Genomic DNA, 18,170 nt, shown 5'->3' with positions numbered 1-18,170 from the left:
GGCGCCCTCCTCCGAGCGCCCGTACCTGCGTGTGGACAGAGGAACTATCCGTCTCTGTCTCCCGTATCCCGTCTGCGCCGCCGCGGTGCCAGTTTTCATGAATGAACTTTTTTTTTAATGAATGAGCTGCCCCCTCGCACTGCGCATGCCCAGCGGCGCCTGAATGGGTGGGACGGCGCCTGTAATTGATTGACGGTCCCGCGAGCTTTTCCCCGCTCGACCGAATGACTCATGCGCCATCGGCGGGTTGCCAGGTGCGGCGTTTCCCCGCGGAATTCGGACACTTTACACATGCGTAACATTCAAATTCAAATTCACATTTTATTTGTCACGTACACAGTCATACACGGTATGATATGCAGTGAAGTGCTTTTGCGACTGCTATAGACCTCAATATTGCAAATATGGCAAGTATTCAAGTGGAACCAATATGCAAATATTGCAAACATAACCAATTATTTCAATTTTATGTTTTGAAACATAAAATATGTGTAACACGTAGGGTGAAAGGTGTGCAAATGTGTAAAGTAAAGTGAAAGTAAAATGAAAATTTGTGCAAAATTCTGGGGTCCAGAAGTGATTGAAAGTGTTGGAGTGTATTAGTGTTCTGTCCTGTGTAGTGTTGTGGTTGAGAGCTTCTTTCCTCTGTGTTGGCCTTCAGGGAGCGGAAGCGCTTCCCTGATCGCAGCAGAGAGAACAGTCCATTGTTGGGGTGGCTGAGGTCCTTCACAATCTTCCTGGCCCTGGTACAGCACCGCTTGCTGTAGATTGATTGAAGGTCAGGGAGCTTGGTACAGATGATTGAACCACCCTCTGTAGGGCTCTCCTGTCCTGCATGGTGCAGGCTCACGTATAACTGAACTAATGCACGTTTTATTTGTTGATCAAAGAAATGAAATTATGATTAATTTACATCTCACATAAAATGTTCAATACAGGCTTTTAAAAAAGATTGATTGTTTGGGAGTGGCAAATATCGAGCAGGTTGGAATTTGTCACTCACGCCTAACATTAGGGTTTGGCTGGGGGAAGAGGGTGTGGAACAAGTCATTTCGTACAATGAGACACATGTTAAATCACATTAAATCACAAGTCTAAATGCAATTTTACATTCCTGTGGCACTTTAATTGTTCTACTTCCTAAATTTAAACACATCTAAAGTTGTAACTATTACACACCACCTAATGGAATATCAAGAAATGATCTCCCAATTCCAATGTCCTACACATCCACTTCCTCAAATTAGGAACCTTTTCTGAAATAATACGAAAATATACTATTCTCTGGACTAAAAATTGTCATGATGAGTGCAAAGAACAATGGTGATGCATTCATGATTGATCAGCAACATTTTTATGAATGAGACCAACGTGCACAAACTCAGACAAAAAGCAAATGCTTGATTATTGCCATCCAACCTCAGCTGGCCCGATCTGGATTTTTCTGAAGCCAGCTGCCCATTATAGATCAAGCAGATCGACCGCACCCGGGCAGGGGGCTCGCCTGATATTCAAATAGAAAACTGCAGGGAAAAGGGAGGCAGAGGAAGTAAATAGCGATTTGCATGTCCGCCTGAGCTGAGAAAAACGTCACTCTCCCGTCTCGGCAGGGACAATGTTGACTTCACAGCACCATGTGTACCCGAAAAAGAATGAAAGAGGCCAAAGGAAACCATAGAAAGAGTTCTTAAACAACATTTTTAATAACGATGAGTCAGAGGGCGAATTAAAATACAGTTATGGTAAGAGAAGCATGTACATGATACTAGTCTTTAAAGAGAAACTCTTAAATATTAATATAAAGACGTCACACACGGGAAAAGTTACTTCATATAACCATTTTTTCACATTAGTTACAAGAGTTTTTTTTTTTCTTTAATTATGTACATAGTGCAAAGAAACACGTTTGCTATCTTATTCTTCAGACACACAGTAACAAAAGAGCAGAGTTGACAAAAAGCCGAAACACGCAGTACCTTTCATCAAACAAACCTTCACTAGTCACTGGCACACATACAGTATGTCTAATTAATTCAATGTGAAATTAATTCATTGTTCCATTTTTCCATCTATACTCTTAAAACTTGGGGGCATTAGATCAAATGGATTTTTAAGAGATGTTCTCAAATAAACATTTTCTTCCCACAATGTATATACAAGACATCAAGGAACGGCATATAGGCTGTCATTTGTTAAACAAGATCCCACTCAAAGGTCAACTAGATGATTGATCAGATGAATTCTTCTGAATAAACATTACAACGTATCCATGATTTCTGATCCAGAAAACTCTATAGTACAATAAAAAAAAAAAATGATAATAAGCTGACCAACTATGATGTCATTATTACATATGCAGAATGGTCTCAAACCACGTCTTTATGCATACAACAGTGACAACATGTGATCTGAAAGCACATCTAACAACATGCTCACTCCGTGTCGGGGTAAACTTCTAAGAGCACTCATTCACAAAAATAAAAAACTGTCAAGTGAATTATTCTGAAAGGACAGTCTTCATTGAGGAGGATAACGGGTGGATCTGGTGCTGGGACTGCTGCTACACTCGTGCTGTGAAACAGTCAAGAGTGGGTGCAACTGCAACTGCAACTGCAGTGCCAGCTCTGTCCAGTCTTCCTGTTTCATTTCAACATGAGACAAAGACAGGATTAAAGAAAGGGGTGCCATTTAATCTCTTATTTTCACTGCACACAAATAATTAATTAACTATTATATAGTTAGGGGTATAACACATTTACATGAAAATGTATCAGTACCAAGTAGAACCAAACCAGTAATAAAAGGCTACAATTCATCAACGGCTTAAAACAAATCCACACAGGAAAAAAATTAAAAAAATCCCAAACTGCATTCTGTCCAAGTAAGATAAATATAACAGATTAAGGACTACTAGAACCTTCTATACATATATGTACATCAGGATTTGTAGTTGTATTAAAATTTTAGTAGACGTCACCATCCTGGAACCACTGTGACGAGGACAGATTAGGAAATAATGTGAATTAGGCATTTCCACAGAACACGGTGCAATTTCAACTGAATTGGACAAATCAGACGATTTATGGGGCCACTGACTTCGGCAAAGCTGACCAACGTTATTTAAAATAAATGAGTCTCCCAAAAATTACTTAAATAATTTAGGCCAGCAACTCATTAAGATTACTCCTGCCGAGGATAATTGAATCAAATTTGTCAAATCGAATAAACTACACACTGAACTAATTCTCCTTTTAAAGCTACAGACAGGAGCACAGACGACAATCAAACAGAGTTCAGCCTCTGAGTCAGTAAACAAGAACTCCTTCATAGAAATCCCTTTAGGGCCACGTTCAAAAGCATCTGGTGTGACACTCGGGAGAGGCCTGAAAGGACGTATTTCCCTTTGAAAAGACATCGCCGGGAGCGTCAGTCAGTACAAGGTAATTCAAGTATGGTGGAGGTGTGGAACAATGAGGTCCCTGTGAACTCGGCTCGTCTGTTGTGTAAGAGGGAGTGTGTAAGCCGTGGTGCGTGTTTGGTTTTGTACTGTGGACTGGTCGATGTCTGCCCATTTCCTGAGATCGGGTTGGTGGAGATGGAGTCGTTGCTTTTGTAGTTGCTGGTGGGATGATGGGAGAAAACAGGAGGTGTGTGTGTGTGTACCCTCCTTTGGGGGGTATGGGAGATCAGTCCATCAGTCCAAATCCTTTGATTCAAGATGCTCCTTATCATCTAACGCAGGCTCTGTGAGCTCAGAGGAGTCCAGCTCTTCATCGTCACTGTGTCCTCCATCCTCATCCACCTCCTCTTCCTCCTCCTCTGTACTCTCCTGGCTTTTGCCCAACTGCATATTCTCCAGTGTGGTGGAGACCCAGGTCTCGATCCTACTGCAGCTAAGAGGAGGAACCTCCACAGAGATGGGCTCAGGCGTGTAGTCGTCCTCTTCCTCGTCTAACTCCTTAGCTTCCTCCAGCATTCCTGGCACCAAGGTGCTAGTGGTGCTGGTGATGGAAGAGTTGAGCAGGTCCCGGCAGCTGCCATCCAGGGAGCCGGTCTCGGTGCTCTGTTGAGATGCCCATTCCAGGCGGTCGTCAGGCTTCACCCCCTCCTCTCGTGGACCCTCTGATGGTCCTCCTCCTCGACTGAGCTGAGACGTTGTGGACACAGACACAGGGCCAAGCCTCACCTGCAGGACAGTGGTGGGCTTCTCGTTGTTCTTGGACACAGCAACGTTGGCGCACGTTCTGCTGCTTGGCTCATTGTCTGGGGGCTCCAATCCATCGGAGGTCTCCACCATGTTTCGCCAGTTGGTTTCTAAGAAAAATTACATAAACAAAAAAAATGTCAAATCAGTCTTGCACATATATATTAGAGCAATAGTGAAATTGGTCCTCTAAGTAGACAATAAAACGGGTCATACCGTATTCCTTCTCATTAACCTCAGAGATGGGCTCTGAGATGACACTGCAGAAGGATATGGCGCTGGCAGCAGAGGGGTTGCGGGAGTGGCCCATGTGGTGAGAGACCTTCTTCACGTTCTTTAGGGCCTCCTCCGCCTGCTCCTGTTCCAGGGCTGAAACCATGTCCTTGTAGGCTTTCCTGGCTTCTTCAGTCAAAGACACCAGTCTGTTGAACAAAGCCTAAGCAGACAGAGTAGCTTCTTAGAAACACATGCTGCAACGCATTTATACCTTTGGTAAGGTATGAATTAAAAGGTCCCTTGGCATGAAATTTTTGTGGTCCTGCATTTTGTGGTATCTGAAGTCTCTTTCCGAAATTCAGATGTGGTGCGGAATTAGAGCCACTTTTACCCTATCGCACAATAAGATTTCCCCAGGACATGCTGTTTTCATGTCAGAACGGGACAAGGAGGAGAGTGGCCTAAACAAGTTGAGGGGACATTCACTGAAATGACGTCATCAACACCATTCACCAACCACAATGTTTGGTGCAGACAGGAAATTGTGTTTGCGTTTTTTCCCCAGATTTTCCCCCCCTTGTGATGACATAAAGGGGTAAATTCTGTCTGAGCTGCCACCCTCTGAACATTCAAGCAGATTGGCCAAAGCACACTTCACGCCAATCGCCATTTCTAGCCACTGCAGGACCATAGACAGGCTAATCTCACAAAGTGAAATTTTCATGTGCGGGGACCTATAAGTATAAATCCATTTAGATTATTTAGAACACAGGAACATTGTGTCTCTGTGCTTGATAATAAAAGACATGAACGTACCTCAGCTCCAGAGAAGTTAAAAATTCCCACCACACTAACAGGGACGAGTTTGTTGACACAACGGCCGAGTGCTTTCCGACCCAGGGCAAACACAAATGGGATCTCCTGCTCTCTTGCCATTGCAATGACATTATACAGCGCTTCATCCAGGCCACCTATTACAACAGAATAACATGCCATTAAAGTCTTCATAATCATTCACAATAATTTTAAATTTATAGACAAGTGTCTATAAATCAGTCAGCGTCTAGTGCATATTTCTTCATTTTCTGTAGTAAGACCACACTGCCCTCTTGTGGAAAGTATTATAAGGTGCTAGCAGAATATAAAATTACAGTCAAACCTTTATTTTATATACACACACACACATATATAAAAACATATACATTGCTGTTATACAGGGATATAAGTGTATTATACTGTGAAGGAATTCTTTCTTTCTTTCTTGCTATCAAAATTTGACTAAAGGCAAAAAAGAATGAAAAATATGAACAGTAGAGAAAGCATTTAGTCTTACCTTTGGACTGGATCTTCTCACAGTTGGGGGAGATGATGACACACTTGATCTTATGGAGCTTCATGTGCTTTGTGACCTCCCTAAGACCCATGACAAGTCTACGCTTGGCCTTGGCCTTTGTAGGATCCTTCTGGTAAACGCGTTCCTGAAACCGAACCAGCTCTTGCAGGAGGAGGGTAACACTCTCATCAATCTCCTTATTCAGCACTTGGTTACAATACCTGCATGTATTGAAAAATAAATTAATAATCCAGATGAGATTTTACTACTTCATGAATGTACCAGAAGGTCTGAATGATCTTGTTAAACTTAAGCAAAAGCTAAAGGGCAACTGCTATAGAGGCTGTGGGAGTTTTGCAATTGATAAAATGCAGGATCTGTAAGACTGGGGCTGGCAAACACAATAGGCTCCATGCAGCAGGCCCTTTCCGGAGACAAAGCAGCATTTAGAAAGCGTGGCATACATTGTGCTGATGAGGGGGGAATGTGCCATGCATCTGAGCCATACACTGCACAATTCAGCATTGTATGGCGCTTCTTTAAAAGAACCCATTAACATTTGGAAAAACTTTGGCAACGATGCCCCTCCGTGGTACAAACTTAATTTAGGCATTCAAAGAATTTTGGTGACTTTTCTGGTGAGTGCAAAATGATAGTCACAGGAACAATCTTCAAAATGGTTAAGCGACAATTCTAAACCACAAACTAATGTTTATATTAAAATAAAACAGTTCTGCTGTAAACATGTATGATTTCTTGTGTGGTGTTTATGATATATATATATATATATATATCATCACTCACTCTCTAAATCTACGGCTGTGGATCTTGGTGATGGCAGAAGAAGCCATGGGGCTTCCGATGCCTGAGCTGGCAGGGGAGCCTTGAGAAACCGGCGTGATGCTGTACGGCGAGTTCTGACTGGCTGGTGACAGTGAGGCATCGCTGGGCATGCTCAGGCCATTCTCTGCAAAGTTTAGATTTGAGAGAATTACACCCACACCAAAAATGTTTTGCATAAAAAAAATAAAAAAAAAACACATTAGCAAGCTCTTACCATCTTGGGACACCCCGTCCCGAGACAGGTCTTCCGTGAAGTAAAGCTCATCATCCCCTTGTTCCTCTGAACCTGTGCCACCCTGGGCTACAGAAAATTTGCCTTTCTTCACCTCCCTCTCCTTCAGGATAATCTAATGATCAACACAATATGGGGTGAATTTGGCACACAGATGTCTTGAAAGCACAGTTAGCACCGACTGGTACCAATTTGTACTACTTAGCAATGCTAAAATATGAGTATACAAAACTAAAGGGCAGAGGGAAATTAACTGTGGAGATTTGCACATGATTAATGTATATGTTGTTTCTAGGTTTCTCCAGAACATTAATTAATGTCAATTCACCTTCTTCAAAGCTGTTGGTCTCTTAACTTTGGGGATCTCACGCTCCTTTCCCCTCTTAATCCGAGGGGCAGTCGAGTCCAGAATGTTGTGAGGGGCAGCGTATGGCTGTGCTTTCAGCACAGCAGTCTTGCTGGGCGACTCCTTGCCGTGAAACGGGGTTGTGGTGCCAACTGATGGAAAGCAGAAAAGGAGGCATAATGAGTCTTCCAACACTTCAACCCCAAAAGACTCTCTGGTCAACATCACATGTTCTCAGATATTGAATGTGTACCTGTGTAGGAGAGAGGCTTTGTGTTGGTGAGCTGCCTGGCCTTCATCGCCTGTTGCTGCTTCTCCAATGCTGCCAGCATGTCACCTAAGTCCAGCTGTACTGGTGTCTTGCTCTTTTTCCCTGCAGCCTTGGTCAATGCCTCCTGTAGGTGGATACATTCATGACTTAATTCAAGACTTCACTCTGTAAGCACAAATGTCCAAGCCAGAGGATGTTCTTTTTATATCACCTGCAGTTTCTTCTGCTCCATGCTTATCTCGGAGTACTCCTGAGCTGTAGCTAGGGCAGCAGCCAGAGCCTTCTTCCTCTGGCTCTTGGCTCTCTTTGGGACGGATGTGGTGATTGGTATGGGCGTCTGAACGATGCTGATTGGTGAATTATCTGGCAGGTTGTCCAGCTGAGGCAGAGGAAAGGATGCATTTCTATTTGTCCGTTTTCGTTACAGCAGACGATCTGTCAGGACGCAACTTTCTTACAACACTCACCAGTGTTTTGGGCAGTTTGGGCTGGATTTGTTCTGGTTTATTCCGTGCAGCTGTCCCTCCAGCAGACAGTTCAGGAAACTCATCTTCATCCTTCACAACCAGCAAACAGGATCACTGTACCATATTCATTCATCATAACTGACATCATCTAGCAGGAATGTTTATTAGGGGTGTTTAAATTAATCTTCTTATCAATGCATCGCCATGCAGACGTGGGCCATTCTGCATCGATGCAGTGCAGAACATAATCAATTATATCATAATAACTTTGCTTGGTGATTTTCTGGCTGCGGCAGAATCCAAAAATCATGTGCTCTGCCACTTCGAAACACACACACAAAGCGGGAATGGAGGAAAAGCTGATCTTATCAGTCTCTGAGTGTCCAGAGATCTACAACATAACATTATTTTGTCTTACCGGTAGTTTAGAAGACCACACAATTTTTTGTGATAAGCAAGTGCAGTGCAAGCCTCGCGGCGAGCAAATCACGTGCCAGATTTGGCCTGAAAGCGGCTTTAGGTTTGCTCCAATGAGTAGAAAAACTGTCAGCATTCAGTCCACGCTTAGCTGATGCCGTAGATGTCTGAACCAGGTGCTTTCTGGCATTCATCATGTGAGCGCGGACTGACCGCAAACAATTTTTCTATTAATGCAGCAAATCAAAGCATCCACAAGGGTGGACCTTAACTCTTGCATCATGTAAAGGAATGTTGAAAACTGTGCATTCACAATCGAGGCATTGAAAATTGTAATCAAATTGAATCATGAGACCAGTGAAGGTTGGCACCTATAATGTTTATGGCATAAACTCTACCTCAAAGTAAAGGGGCTCTGGAGCAATACTGGTTGCAGGGACCTGAGAGTGTAGCACCATCGTGCTCCTTGGACCACACACAGTTCTGTCAGCAGGGCCACCAATAACCAAGCTATGGCCAAGAAAACCTGAGTCCTGCGGACAAAACGGTTGAAGGCACAAAGTAAATAAAAATATCATACCACTGATAACATTTAAAAACTGGTATTAAATACCAGCATACTCTATAGGACTCTTACTTGTATGTAGTTTCTCTGCTCAGGTGGCTTTACTGTTCTATGGAAAGTTCTCTCTGTCCAAGGTTTCTGTGTAGCTTGAGAGGCTACATTCACCCAGCTCACAGCTAACAAAACAGAAAACAATATGCAATATATTACAGAAATTATTTTGACAAATCGATGACCCGGTATGTATAACATGCTTGTTTGTGCACAGCTATGTGAAAGAATGAAAACACGTTACCTGTCATCACACCAGCTTCAACAGCCTGTAAAAGGGAAACAACTTCAATGAGTACATAAATTCCAACTATGACAAACAGCACTGTCACTAACCACAAGGGGTGGGGAAAAGATGACATGGCAATACACTGTGTTACTTTCTTTGGGGATACATAAAAAATACTTTCAATACTTTCTTCAATTACACACATTTGACATGACCTATTAAATAAATTGATAGATAAATAGAATTAATCGTCAGAAATAACAATAAAGAAATAAGGACTCGGATTTGCACACCAATGGGGCTGTAGGGTCACTGGGTCGTGAGGTGGTGACAGCGCCGGCAGCACCCTGGTTGTGTTTGGGGCTGCAGTAGCCACTATCACTATCGATGTCGGCCTCACTGGTGCCATGCTCGCTGGATGACTCAGCAGGGTGCGACGTGCGCCTTCTCCGAGCTTTGTTCTTCCACGGCTGCGGGCTGGTGCGGTCCGACAGGGACCTGTTGCACATCTCACCTGGAAAATCTGATGTGGTAGAGGAGGCAGTCGCATGTCAACACCACCACACACCAAGCCAGAACAGCTGCATTCCAGCAAAGGTTTCCTGACTGCATGTTTGGCACCCTGCCCCTTCCTGAAAACTTTACACTGGTTCTGAATAGAGCCATGTCCTAGATAGTTCTCACTAAACAGTCAAATACATTCAAAAAATACATCATTTGTTCTTAAACTAGCACAGCAATGCCTGTTTTATTGGCGGCATTTCTAATTAAATGCATAACGATATAATCGTTATGCATTTAATTAATAACGGTATCATCCAGGATACAGAGAACACAAAATGACACATTTATCAGAAGCAGAATTGCCCGGTTAGGAGCTGCTGGTTCTTAACTTCGGTGTTGTGTTGTCACCATACTAAAGCACAGAAATCTCACCTGTCTGCTGAGCAGCATCGACCAGCAGCACTGTTCTTGACCGGCCATCGGGCCCAGAAGCTCCCACTTCTTTTTGGACCGCAACGCTTCTCGTAGGAGGCTTTTTGGTCCTCGCTGGCTGAAGCACTGACTGTTATAAGCAAAAAAAAAAAAAGAAGAATAATCTATGGATCTATGCAGCAATTGCTGCGAATAAAATCCTTTTATTTTGTCAAATTTAAATTATTTTACATGAACCACTTTTTCTTTATCTGTGCAGCAATACTATTTTATTGTATATCTAAAAAACACAGGACTGTTCCAGCAGATGCAAGGTGAAGGCAAATTACTTTAAAGTACTGTTTTGCTAATTAGATGGTACTATGTGTGTTCACAAACATATTAAAGGCCAAAGACTGCTGTCATAAAGTGTACCCTTAAAAGACTTTTACCTTCTGCAAGGGTGCAGCTCGGGTCAGGCCCCTGCCTCTCTGTCCGGCCACTCCATAAGGCTGGCCTGGCGGCAGGGAGCGGTCACTGCAGTCAGTGGAGACTGGACTCATTACACCTGCCTGCACCGGCCCAGCGTAGGCTGCTGGAAAGGGCTGATAGAAGCCCATCATGGTTGGGCAAGGGGTCGGCATGAACTGGTAGTAAGCGTAGTCGCTGGAAACGGGTGGCTGTGGGGAGGACAGGATGGGGTAGGCCAGGTAGGGACCTCCAGGGCTGGGATTGGGCTGCTGCCATCGCATGTCACTGTTGTACATGGGAAGCTGCCTGTAACAAACACACAATCAGTACATTTACACAGGCTTGCTTGCACATGCACGAATTTCGTGGCCAAAATAACCTACTGCTCCACTATTCAAAGTCAGTATAAATCCTAAAAATGTACATTTGAAAATTGGCCAAACATCCAACATAATTCGAGATGATCGTTGAGGCGGGAAATGTTTTAAACAACAATAAAAAGCAAATGTCTTTGCTCTTGTTCTCATTAAAGTCCAGACACTTGCCTTTTACAGCCAACTTTCTATAGTGGCCATTTCCTGCTATTCAAAGTGGGAAGGAAATAAAGGGTAAGCCAGATCTAGTCAGGATGTAACATCATCAGAGAAGGACAGGCGTTCGGTTTTCACTTGAGTGAGGCAACTCATAAACTCTGGCATAAATCTGATGACACAAATAGCCATTGTTACATTGTCAAAGCGCCACAAGTTTCCTATACAAATGGGGGTTGGCATAAGGAAACCCGCATAGGGATTTTCCTTTCCAGTGGAAATCTACACAGGTGTTGTGGTGTGTGTTAACTAGACTACTTCCATTCACAATGTCTTAAAATGCTCCATCTTATCTGAATCCTTACCTGTTGGGCTGATTTTCTTGGACAAAGGGGTAGCAGGTGATTAGGTAACTAGGTATGGGGGAAGGGTCTACCCCACTTCCTCCACCACCGCCTCCTCCCTCTCCTGAAAGGCTCATCGTCACCAGGGCAGTGTCAAGACCTTTCTTCTGGGGTGTGAATGGTTCCACTTCGGCAGAAAGTTTCACATCCTGAGAAAACACAATGTTCAAAATAGCCTTAATTATCAATTTGGATCCCAAAAGAAAAAAAGATCCTTTCAGCTATTTAGTACATAAGAATAGAAATATGAAGCTGACACATAATGAATGGTGTGTTCACGTCATCCTTTCGCGAACAAGCATAAACTTTGACATCAGATACGACACAGAAGGTGGCAAAAGAGGTCACACATGATAGGAGACTGGATATAGTAAACATTCCTTCTTTTCAAACATCTAGCCTCATAATAAAAGACACTTTTTAAATATAATGGCAATTTTTATATCTTGTTGACTAAGATCAGATATCTGGAATGGAAACAACTTCACCATGAATGAAGATAATAATGCTGCAGTTTCAGTGCTACATAAACCGAACAATGACGCTTGCGTTTTATAAATGTTACATTGGGCAATTAATACACGACTGCGCTCCGTGGAATCACAGAGAGATAATCTCACACAAAGCATGGCATAGGTCTCGAGTGAAAATGTACCCAGGTCAAATTATAACTTTCATAAGCAGACACCTTCATACGTCAACGAGAGCAGGACAATAATTTACGTAACAAGGCAATTACAGTTCAAAGACCAGAGGCATAACTCTGCACCTTGTCAGGTCCACCGGAAAGCAGAGCCAACATACGTAACTACTCGTAATCTCGGTCACGTCTGTTTCTTGCCGTTAAGTTGAACAATGACGACATGACACCTATCCTTCCACTCTGAACAAAATTTGGCTACAAACACACAAACGTGACAAGCACTCTGGTGTTTTAGACACAAGGAAACTACCATTCCTTCAACAATACAAAAAAAACGAGAAAATAATGAGAATGTAATATATTAAGTGCACAATTGGGCAAGTCACTACCATTATTTTCTTCCTCCTGTACATAGATGAAGTAATAGGGTAGCTGGACCAGTTCTAGAAAAAAAGATGTGCTGCAGTGAGCCAGAACATTTAACCTAGAACAAGGCTGTTCAATCTTATCAACATAAGGCCAGAGTGCACGCACGTTTCTGGAAACTACCGGGTTCTTACACATTTTTACAGAAGCATTTCCATGACTTTTCAATTACTCAAAGGCAAATTTTCAAGATCTTATGTTCTCTGAAATTACTGATTGTAAGAATCCTGCTACTAGGTCAAATGTTCAAGTACTAAGGCAAACCAAGCCACTAATTGGTAAACTAATTAAATCCTGGTCTTTTCTGGATAAGACTGGACACCATTGGCCAGGGTTCAGTATCAAATTAGTGATTGCAAGAAACAGGCAGTAAAGAAGCCAAAAAAAAAAAAAAATGATAACTTTCTGAAACCGACTCAGTTCAATTTAATCTCAGGTTAACAGTGTTGGAAAGTAACTAAATTAATGTAATTCGTTACTATAATTAAGTAGATTTTTGTGCATATCCTTTTTACATTTACTCTTCACAAATTTACATTTCAATGTCAAAAATCTTACTGTTTACTCACAATGCCTCAGAAGGATACGAAGGATAAGCACACCAATCGGATTACAGACTCTTTCATTTTCAAATGCCTTCTGTGCCTGCCTCAGCCCCATACGATTTCATTTTACAAGATTTCACCATTTAATCCAAGGAAACAGGTAGAGGTACAAGATGTAAATTTTGTAATGGCTAGTTTCTCAACAAAGTTAGCTAGACAGGCCATAATAATAGATCTATATTAAATGATCTCACAAGTCGGGTGTAATTGTACGCGCCGGGCTGGATGTGGCCCACGGGTCGTGAGTTTGATACCTATCTGTTACATCGTGCATTGAGTGGCTGTAAACTGCACATGAGACGACTGCGCGTACCCAGCTCCACCAAACAAAACCAAAACCTTTTTTATTTCGCACAGACTCTGGAGTTGCTTTGTGTATTTTTTTGTGTGCTGCATTACCAAGTCAAAATAGATTTAGATGATCGTATGTACAGTCTTTTCACATGCATAGACCACATCTGTAATCTGTTATGTCCCTTGGGCCGTAGAGTGGTCGGGTGCTCGGTGTTTGCTGTGTGTTTCCCTTTCAGGCTGTGTGTTGCATGGAGTTTGGGATTGATGGTTCCACCTATCTATTCCCTCATCAGTCTGCCAATCAACTCATTGGACAAGAGCATTTAAGGACAACTCCAGCCACCAGACGGGGCCCTTGTTGCGGAGCCGGAGGAGGACAGAGAGGAGAGTTTGGGAGTGTTGGAGAAAAGCTAGAGTGTTAGTGTAGTCAGTGTTGTGCTTTTTCGTGTGAACTGTATATAGTATCTCCTTGTGTGTGTGTGTGTGTGTGTTATGTACAGCACTCTAGGTTTTGGTTGGTTGGTCACGACCCACTGTAAATCAATTTTTCACTTCAGCCTGGTATGTGTGTATTCCTGCCTCACACATCCCTCTCCTTACATTTACGGCATTTATCAGACACCCTTATCCAGAGTCTCCAGGGACAGTCCCCCTGGAGACACTTAGGGTTAAGTGTCTTGCTCAGGGACACAATGGGGATTTGAACCTGGGTCTTCTGGTTCATATACGAGTGTGTTACCCACTAGGCTACTGCCACCTTCATAGTCACGTTTCCCAACCCCTAGACGGGGAAGTGACAAATCCAATATTATACAATTCAAGCAGTTATATGGTATAATGATAACCCAAAACAATGATATTGTAAATACAGTAGTGGATGGAAAAAAAAATCCATTTAAAACTCACTCAGTACTAAGCATTCAGTCCTACAGTTTTCACAGATTCAGCTTCCAAAGACATTTTAAATATAAAGCCACAGTTCCTGAACAAGACATTTAACCCTGAGTGTCTCCAGGGTGACAGTCCCTGTCAATGCTTATTGTAAGACGTTCTGAATAAGGGCATCTGATAAATGTCGTAAAGGTACATATATGATCATTTTAATAGTTATCAGTGGCAGAGTAATTAATGGCATTTCACTAAAATTGATACTAGAAGTTTATTGATTTAACCAGTAAATTGAAGACATTAGAGCCACAATAAATCACTGTACTTAAGTACATTTGAAGGCAAATACTTTTGTATTTTACTCAAGTAGAAATTTAAATGGAGGACAATTACTTTTACTGGAGTAAAATTTTAACCTGTGTACTTCGTCCACCACTGCAAGTTATGGTCTGTTCTATTAATGAGAATGAGAATTCTTGAATAAAAGCACTGTGTGCATGTTTGGTAAGGTACTATGTACGCATGTTCAAAAAAAAAAACAGCAAAGCAATTTTAGTCAGTTTTGAACCAATACCCAATAACATTTGATCAGTTTCAGAGACTCTCCTTCCTGGTCAGTGTGGCTGAGCGCAGTTTCCGTGTTCCATTCCACAGCTATGTAAGAATCACCATGCAGCATGTGACTGCTCGGTAAAAACACAAATGACATACATCACTGTTTTCAGGCCATGTGATGTGATTTTATTTTAGGCCATTTTTTTTTTTTAGCAACATGCATTTCTGGTTGACAACCAGGCCTCAAATGATGACAAGAGTAACACGAGAAAATAAAATGAAAATGTGACTGCTCAAAAAACACTTTTCGCCCCTAAAATGAACACAAGCGAAACCAAAAAGATGCCAAATGGGGTGTGGTGAAAGCAAAACAGTGAGCCTTACCTATCAACAAAAACTCAACTGCAGGGCTGCTGCGGCCAAACTCTACAGCAACCCCAGCACCAGCTCAACCTACGTTCGAGTTGACCAAGTTCAAAAAGCACAAAAAGACTTTTTTTCTCCTGTTCTTAATGTGAATGCATAATGGATCCGCAATGCAGAGCACAAACAGGCTGCCATTGTTCGCAAGTGCCGCCGCGTGTAGGCCGCACGCTTCTCGTCCACTGTGCCGTTTGGCCCCAAGGTCGATCAGGCTGTTGGACGTCACTCAAAATGTATATTCATCTCAGCACAAACTCCTCACGCCATCCCAGTCCTGAATGAAAGTGTCATTTATATGAACATCACAGGGTCCTTATACAAGGTTGTTAGTGGATTAAGTGAAGAGCTAAGTGGTGTAAGGACAGCCACCGAGGATAAGCTAATTACATAATGTCGCGCAAAAGCAAGATTCGTTTTTTTTGTGTGTATGTGGGGCATGCAGAGAAGCGAACAATTAAAGAAACCGAAGGTGCGCGCGCCTACAGAACAAAGCCTTTGATCTGCCCTCACTGCTCGGTCAGGCCGTGCGTTAGAACTTTTGATTGTTGAGAGTCTGTTCCGGGGAGGACATCTCTGCCTAGGAGCAAAGGGGTGATTGTCACTGAAGTCAGAGCCCAGATGTGCAGGAGCTGGGCTGGGCTGGGCTGACACCGATGGGGAACAGAGGGCGGGCGCTCCGGCTGATTGTCCTTTCACTCCTTTGTCTGACCATCATTATCTCAACTTTCTTGGAAGACAGAAGCTCTGTTGTTGTGCTGGTACAGTAGAGTAGCGCAGAAACTGTCCGAATTTCAGGGTCATCGTTTAAAACAAGCAAGACAACAACCTACAACATGAACATTCCAAGGGTTTTCGTACATTTCTCGTCCCCCCTTCTCGTCACTTAAGAACAAAGCAGGTAAATGTTTTGTCGCCGAGATGGAATTCTACAAATGCAGAAAAACCAGATGGTGAACTCTGCCAGTAACCGGGCTGCCAATGGCACAGAGGCGACGATGCTCACTGCTGGGTTACTACAGGTGACGGACCCATTACTAGCTCCTGTCCTGAAGTACAAGTATACAGAAATATACAGCAAAAAAATGATCTACATGACAATAAACTTGTGATCGATCCACCAATGTCGGTATACAGAAGCTCGCAGTTTTTAATACTACAGGAATTTACGGTTGAAGTGTATCTCACTACATACTGTTTCTTTACTAGTTTTACAACAACAGAAAACACACACACACACACACACACACAACATGGAAAGAAAAGAGAAGGCGGCATTTGTTTTGGTTCGTGCCATAAATGATCGAGCTGGCTGTCCGACAGGGTCACCAAAAAAAACCGCAACGAGAGAATTAATCAGGGCGGCTGGCCCACACGGAATGACAGAAAAGCAGGCGATACGGCGGAAGATCCGTCAGGAAATATGCAGCATGCTAGCGTTAGCCTGGCGATCTAGCTAAGCCCTTAAGCCGCCCGACGACTTAGCGTCGATGTCACGCTGGAAGAGCGACAGGGGGGACATTTACGCGCCACCTCAGTGGCACAGTCGCAGCACACGACTGTCTGGGGGGGCGAGATCGGCTCGTCTCCGTCACATTTCTTCGCGTAGTTTCGGGCCTACCCTCCCGTCACCCGAACTGCGCGCATCGACAGGAGCGGGGAGCGCCTTGTTTACCTTGTTACCGCCGGCGTCCATCTCGCTCCCAGGCGCCCGTGTGGAGCCGCATTGGTCACGCGTCGCCGTGTTATTCTTCCATTGTGAAACACACCCCGTCCGCACGCTCGACAGGCTCCAGGTCTCCCCGTCGCTGGCCGCCCTGCGCTGGGCTGTCTGTGCACGGCTACTGGGCAACGTCAACGCGGGAGTCATCTGGTACGGAGGCCGCGGGGCGTCAAAAGAAACGCGTTTCATTTGTATGCAAATTGGACGCACAACAACTCGTTTTCGTTTTTGTCTTCACGACTATAAACGTCGCGTAAAACGCCCAAAAAATGTCAAAGTTCTGAAGATTTGGCTATTAATGAACTCAAGATTACAAAGTTTCATTCATGTGGTTAAACCCAATCGCCAGTTTTTTTTATGAAATATCAATTAATATATAAAAGAAGATGTTAACATTTTTTTGGCCTAATTGACCTTATGGTATACAAAAAAAGTGTAATTTTTTCCCCAGGAAAATTAGATTTCGTTTAACAGATTTTAATAAAACCATGCAACAAGGAAATGCCATGCTTCCCAGTTTCTCCAGGACTTTTCGAATTAAGTGGAATGCCGTTTTTCAAGAAATTAGTCTCTCCGGAGCTTGCTGAGAGGCTTCACTAAAATGTCATCGGAACAAAGTCTGTCTGAAAAAAAATATATTAATGATGCATTATTGTTAATCATGATAAAAGCTGCATATTGTGTCTCACAATGAGATTCAAAACACGTTCAGGAAGAGGAGATCAAATGTGCGGTTGAATGGCAAACAGCACTACCAATTTCCTGTATCAGCATACTGCCCAGTTAATAACAAAGTATTTCCGTTTACTTCTTTGCTTCAGAACATTTCCTCGAGATTTCTTGTCCTTCTCACCGCAGGGAGTGTATTTGCACAGAAACTCTGCAGTCATGCCGCAGAAAGCAGCATGTTTTATTTCCACAGTGGCTGCACCAGCAGGTATCTAGGTAACAACTGGATGAAGTGGGGACATTGCAGTGGGCTCCAAACAGAGGGTTTTTTTCTATTGTTGTTATTGTTATTGGCGATGGGGATTGTGTACACCGGAGAACAGGACACCACCGAAGTTCATGTGGCCAATGTTTGGACGCTGGGTGACACAGTTGGCCTGTTGGCCTTATTTT

At 43.1% G+C, this 18,170-nt stretch overlaps 1 protein-coding gene across 1 annotated transcript; it reads right to left on the bottom strand.

Annotated features, from left to right (window-relative positions):
- Nucleotides 1-1,677: 1,677 nt before the first annotated feature.
- secisbp2l (SECIS binding protein 2-like) lies at nucleotides 1,678-17,178 on the bottom strand. Its single transcript, XM_028957165.1, has 18 exons — nucleotides 17,001-17,178; nucleotides 11,456-11,643; nucleotides 10,542-10,866; nucleotides 10,111-10,240; nucleotides 9,468-9,697; nucleotides 9,190-9,214; nucleotides 8,967-9,070; nucleotides 8,728-8,862; nucleotides 7,913-8,002; nucleotides 7,657-7,824; nucleotides 7,428-7,569; nucleotides 7,157-7,326; nucleotides 6,811-6,943; nucleotides 6,558-6,720; nucleotides 5,754-5,974; nucleotides 5,237-5,391; nucleotides 4,421-4,640; nucleotides 1,678-4,314 (listed from the first exon to the last, which is right to left on the bottom strand). The coding sequence occupies exons 1-18, from the start codon at nucleotides 17,019-17,021 to the stop codon at nucleotides 3,695-3,697; spliced, it is 3,240 nt and encodes a 1,079-aa protein (XP_028812998.1). The 5' UTR covers nucleotides 17,022-17,178; the 3' UTR covers nucleotides 1,678-3,694.
- Nucleotides 17,179-18,170: the final 992 nt, after the last annotated feature.

Source organism: Denticeps clupeoides, chromosome 16, assembly GCF_900700375.1.
Source record: "Denticeps clupeoides chromosome 16, fDenClu1.1, whole genome shotgun sequence".
Lineage (NCBI taxonomy): Eukaryota > Metazoa > Chordata > Actinopteri > Clupeiformes > Denticipitidae > Denticeps > Denticeps clupeoides.
Note: the sequence above shows the minus strand (reverse complement) of the source record. Positions and strands in the feature narration are given on the sequence as shown.